Source organism: Arachis ipaensis, chromosome B08 (genome assembly GCF_000816755.2).
Source record: "Arachis ipaensis cultivar K30076 chromosome B08, Araip1.1, whole genome shotgun sequence".
Classification (NCBI taxonomy): domain Eukaryota; kingdom Viridiplantae; phylum Streptophyta; class Magnoliopsida; order Fabales; family Fabaceae; genus Arachis; species Arachis ipaensis.
In genome coordinates, this window is record NC_029792.2 from 4,982,248 (window position 1) to 4,987,844 (window position 5,597).

Genomic DNA, 5,597 nt, shown 5'->3' on the forward strand with positions numbered 1-5,597 from the left:
CTTGATGCTGCACTTATTCTGCTAAAAATTGTGTTCAACTAAACCAGAAAGAGATAAATCACAACATGAACTAAACCAAAAACTTCATTAATTTAAGATAACTAATACCGGAACATGGAACAAGTGTTGTTTGTACTAAAGCACATTGTGCATAACATAGTATCACAACCCAAAGCATCATAGGCCATAACAACATTCAAAGGCCATACATACAAGTTTGATAGGTTACATTAAAAAAAGGTAGAATTCTTTAAGCATAACATTCAGCTACAACAACATGAACTCAAAAAGCCACCACACTTTGTGCTGGTTAGACAGTTTTCCTTGGTGGGTTGAATCCTGGATTTGGAACAAATTTCAAGAAGGAGGCAAGTTTTTCAGAGGTTGCTGCACTAGCTCCCTGAATAGTCTCTCTTGAAATCTCAGTCGGATTTGGAGCAGCCGCAGCAGTAGCAGCAGTGGATGAAGTTGTCCTCTTGACAGGAAGTTTGTCTATGCGTCTCTCACATTTAGTTCTCAGATGGCCTTTCTTTGCAGTCTTTGTAGTCTTTACAGCCTATGATATCAACAACAACAATACAAGTGTCATTATATGGATTTGTTTGTTTCCAGATTTATCAATAGCAACAATATCAATAACAACAATACCTTAGTTGCATGTTCTTGTTCATCTCCTAGACCCCCTTCAGCAGCAACTTCTGTTTGAGTATCAATTTGTCCTCCTTCAGCCCCAACCTCACATTCTTCAGTAACAACCTCACCTTTGTTACCTTTAGAACCAGTGTCACCCTTATCTGCAGCATCTTCAGCAGCCTTTGCAGCAGCACCAGATATATAATAATAAATTGAAAAACAGGTTCTATTTTGAACTTATGCGCTTAAGGATTCTTAAATTCTGCAATTGCCATAACAATAGTATATAGGTTACTATATATTGAAATTCTTAAATTCTTAAATTCTTAAATTCTGCAATTCTCCAAAATAGTCCTTCAAATTTGGTTCATTAATCCAAAATGGTCCTTAAAATAATTTATCGTGCATCTAATTAAAGCATATAGGTTAGGTTACCTTCTACATATCAGAGATGAAGCACCAACCATGCTCTGTCTGATCTCCAATGTCTTCCTGCAAGAGCTCCAAGAACCACTTCCAGTTGTCTTTGTTCTCAATATGAATAATTGCCCATGCAATTGGATACACATGATTGTTCGCATCCTGACCCATGGCGCACAGCAGCCATCCTCCATAATAGGTCTTCAAAAAAGCCCCATCAAGTCCTACCAAGGGTCTGCAGCCACCCACAAAACCTTTTTTGTATCCATGCAAACACACATAAAACCTTTCGAAGACACCTTCTCCGTTAGGCATTGGACTAACACCTAACTTGACAGTTGAGCCCGGATTAGACCTCAACAGCTCCTCCGCATTCAAGTTGACTTAATATTGTGCTGGTTTTCTTCACAGATTCAACACCTTCTACTCTATCTTCTTCCATGCCTTCCATTCCGACCTTCTGGCCTATATCACCATCCTCCTCAGACAAATTCATTACATCAATTATCTCAGGAATCGAAGTTTCGTGCTCAAAATAGATGTGGATGACGTTGTTATTCTCATGGCAGTGCTTGATCATATCAACAAGGTCCTGGTCCACTTTCAATCTCCTAAGACCAAATTCCAACACATGTTTAGGCTCCAGATACCAACATGCTTCAGCCTTATCATACCCCAACTCTTTATAATAACCTGTTACCGCAAACACGTCAAGATAGTCTTCATCAACTCCAACCCATTCATCATACAAGTCAGAAGTGTAGATAAAATTTCCCCTAGGATCTGTCTCAAACGCTCCACCATGGTGGAAAACAAGTCTCAATCGATCAGGCATCTGAAGTTTACAGCACAATGCACAAAACAGACAGGATTATTCATTTTGTCGCAAAACAGCCATATTGCAAAGAACTAGAAATCAAACTATATTTGTAATAAGGATGCATATATTTACTTCCTACTGACTATAACTTAAACAAGATTATGATTTATGTGGTTACAATTTTCATATTAGAAACCCTAAACCCTAACATTTGCGCCATCAACAACCACAACATTCTAAACCACTCCCTTACATATACAACAACGCATTCACACATAAATATCAACAACCCTCAATGAAAACCAAAAAAATGGAAGAGAATGATCAAGTCGAACTGTTACCTCTCACCGTCGGCAGTGTACGAAGGTGATGCTTCGTCGATGACTTCTTCACTGACTGGAGAGAACAGATTCTAAGGATGATCCTCGCCGATGAAATGTTGAGTGAGAAGTATGGGAGAATGAAGGGACGTAGGAGAAGAGAAAGCTTTTCTGAAATTTTGGTGGGAAACGTTGAAGTGGAAGGGGGGACCAACAACAATTGTTTATTCAAAGGGGGAGAATACGTTATTTCAAACGACGTCGTTTTCCAGGCTTAGGGAACCCACAACTCAAACGACGTCGTTTAATAGAATGCCCACATGGCAGTTAACGTTCCACATCAGCAACGTTAAGACGGCAATTCTGGCAGGGACTAACGGGGACGCACGTTTCTCAATTTTAGGGATTTATTTGGTCATTTAGAAAAATAAAGTACTGAATTGAATACCGATTTGAATTTCAGGGACCATTTTGGGCATTTACTCTATAATTATGTATTATTCATTAAATATTAATAGTAAGAGTAAAAGACAAATAGGTCCCTGACCTTTTTTTCTGTAGGCATTTCCGTCCATGACCATTGAAAAATACTTTTAAGTCCCTGACGTTCTTAAAAGTTGGACGGATCAGTCATTCCGTCCAAATGCCTCCGTTGGACCCAACGGAAAGTGCTTGTCACGCGTACGCGTCGCCTGGCAGACTTTCCTCTCACGCGTACGCGTGTGTCATGCGTATTCGCATAGAGTTTGAACTGCTCACTCCAAAGTTGCAAGAAAGACAATCTGACCACCAAGCTACATTGCTTTTTACTAATGCATATCCAAATTATAATACACTAGCGGCTCAACAGGCACTAACGTGCCTGTTCAGCCGCTTTTCTATTGTTTTTAAGAAATTAATTTTATTTTAGTTTAATTTAAAAATATTTATATACTCAAATTTTAAATACAATATTCTAAGTAATCAAGTATTTTAGAAAATTAAAAAAAATTATCCCATTAAAAGCAATTTAAAAAGAAAAATGTATAAAAAATATTTATAAAATTTTTTCATCCCATCGTTGACAGATAGTTAAATACAAACATGTCAAAAACATAAATAAAATGTACATGTAAAATGTAAAAAAACTATTTTTTTGTCAAATCAAATTAATGAGAGAAAAAGACATAACGCTATTTATCTACGTGAAAAATTGGTAACAAATTACAAAAATAAAAAATAGATTAAAAATATAGATTGAGTAAGTAAATTGAAAAAAAATTTGTAACCGCAATGGAGAAAAACAAAGGAGGAGGATGGAGACAATTCAATTGAAAATGTTAAAGAAAGGAGAAGAAAAACATCAAAAGAAATACAAAAATGATAAATTTTTTTAAGAAACTACAACAAAAACTCAAAAGGTAAAAATGTTAGAGTTGAGTAAGAGAAGTAAAGAAAATTAAAGAAATGATAAAAAAATAGATTATTTAAGTGGAGGATTGAGAAAGAAGTTACGTGTGAATTTTTGTTGTAACTGGTAGTGAAATACATAACTGTAAAGTTAGTTTTGGATTATGTTGGCACTTAGCAGGGTTAAAATAGGAAAGAAAATTGGACACCAAACTTGAGGTATTCGCATTATATATTGTTATAGATATAGCAATTTTTTGATATTTTTATTATTTTTTATTTATATAAATTTTTTTATTCTTTATTATACTATATTTATATTGTGTATAAATTTTTTTATTTTTTATTTGATTTTATTTATATAAATTTTATTTACTTATTATAATTTTTTTTGTTCATATGATATATGTTGTTGGTTGTAATTATTATATATTATGTTTGTATGAAATTTTTTTCTTTTTTTTTGTTGTTTTTATTATACTTCTCACTGTACTTTATTTTCGTTTTTAGTATATACTAATGATAAGTAACAAAAGAGTCATAAATAATAAAAATTTATAGTCCAAAATGATACTAAATTAAAGAGTACTAATGGTACTAAAAAATTATAGAACATTTTTTTTATTTAAGTGATTTAAAGTTTTGAAAGTAAGAATAGCTTGAAAGAAATGGAAAAAGACATGCAAAGTGGAGAATTCATGGCGACGTGGAGAATTCATAGGTGACGCGTATGCGTGACAAGCATTACGGAGCCACATCAGATTTTAAAATATTTTTCAATGGTCAGAAAATGTCCACGAAAAAAAGGCAGGAACCTATTTGTTTTTTACTCTAATAGTAATATTGTAATATAATTATAATAAATATATTTTTCTAAAATAAATTTATTTAGAGAAATATAAATTGGTTATTAATAACCGGTGCCATTATCAAATAAATATACTTTTATAAAATAAACTTAAAAAAGAAAAGAGTGCATCTATTTTGATGGAAAAATGAATTCATGCAAAATTGATACCTCACTTCCACTAGTTTGGAACCAATTTTAATATATTAAGTAGATAGATAGATTTAGTTTTTGATTAACAAGTGCCGAAGACAGTGTTTTAGTTTGTTGGTGCTACGCTCTACTCCCAAGTAGGATTTCTCTGAAAGGTTTTGAAATCCTATGCCGCAGCCATCATGGTGAGTGTCCTTCTTCCTCGCATTTCATTAGATTCGTGATTGTTCTTGATTATCCAACAAGGTTTCTTTGAATAACTGAAATTTTATATGAATTGAGTAAGTTCTTTAGAAAGACATCAATTTGCTTAACCCTCCAGCTGAGCTTGAGAAGAGAAAACCCAAGCTAAGCGTCTTGTTCAGTCTCCTAACTCTTTTTTCATGGTATTCTCTCTTTTATTATCTTTTCCTATTTTTTTCCGTTATTTGTTTCTCTAACAAGTTATTTGTTAAATAAGTTGAAGCTAGACTTTTCTATTATTGAAATCAACATACATGTTTGTAGGTTGTGTGTGTGAGAGCAATTGATGCAAAGACAGGAGCGCCAAAGTCATTATCATGATTTCACCGCAACACAACTGTCAGAGCTAAAATTGGTAACAAGATAATCCAAGAAAAAGAAGTTAAAACAGACAACAAGACAATCCAAGAAAAAGAAGGGATAACGAATTATGTATTTATTCATAATACTCTTTACTTTTATTTTTTTATATTAAGACTTTTAGTTTTATGCATTTTTTTTAATATAAAACTGTATGAAGATCCGTTGATGCAATACCAGGAATGGAACATTTTGGATTTTTATCATGTATTTTAAATAGAAAAATATAGATAATTAAATAGAGTTTTGTAGAAAAAAAAAAAAGATAGAGTGCTAGGGAGCCAATAATTTTTGTATTATGTAATCATTAATTGATCATTAATAGTATTTTTAATGGTGTGAGATTATATCTAATGGTGGGAGATCACCCACTTTTTTTTTTATGATTGAGTATTGATCACAAAACACAAAA

General features: G+C 33.0%; 1 protein-coding gene across 3 annotated transcripts in view; it reads left to right on the forward strand.

Moving 5' to 3' along the window:
- Positions 1-5,386, forward strand: part of LOC107610406 (transcriptional activator DEMETER-like) — a 31,487-nt gene extending 26,101 nt beyond the window's left edge. For all 3 annotated transcript variants that reach the window (XM_021108671.1, XM_021108670.1, XM_021108672.1), the window contains one exon: positions 5,090-5,386. Coding sequence is in view for 2 of the 3 variants with exons in the window: in XM_021108670.1 (XP_020964329.1) it covers positions 5,090-5,112 (23 nt within the window). In the remaining variant the exon portion in view is untranslated. The remainder of the gene's footprint in view (positions 1-5,089) is intronic.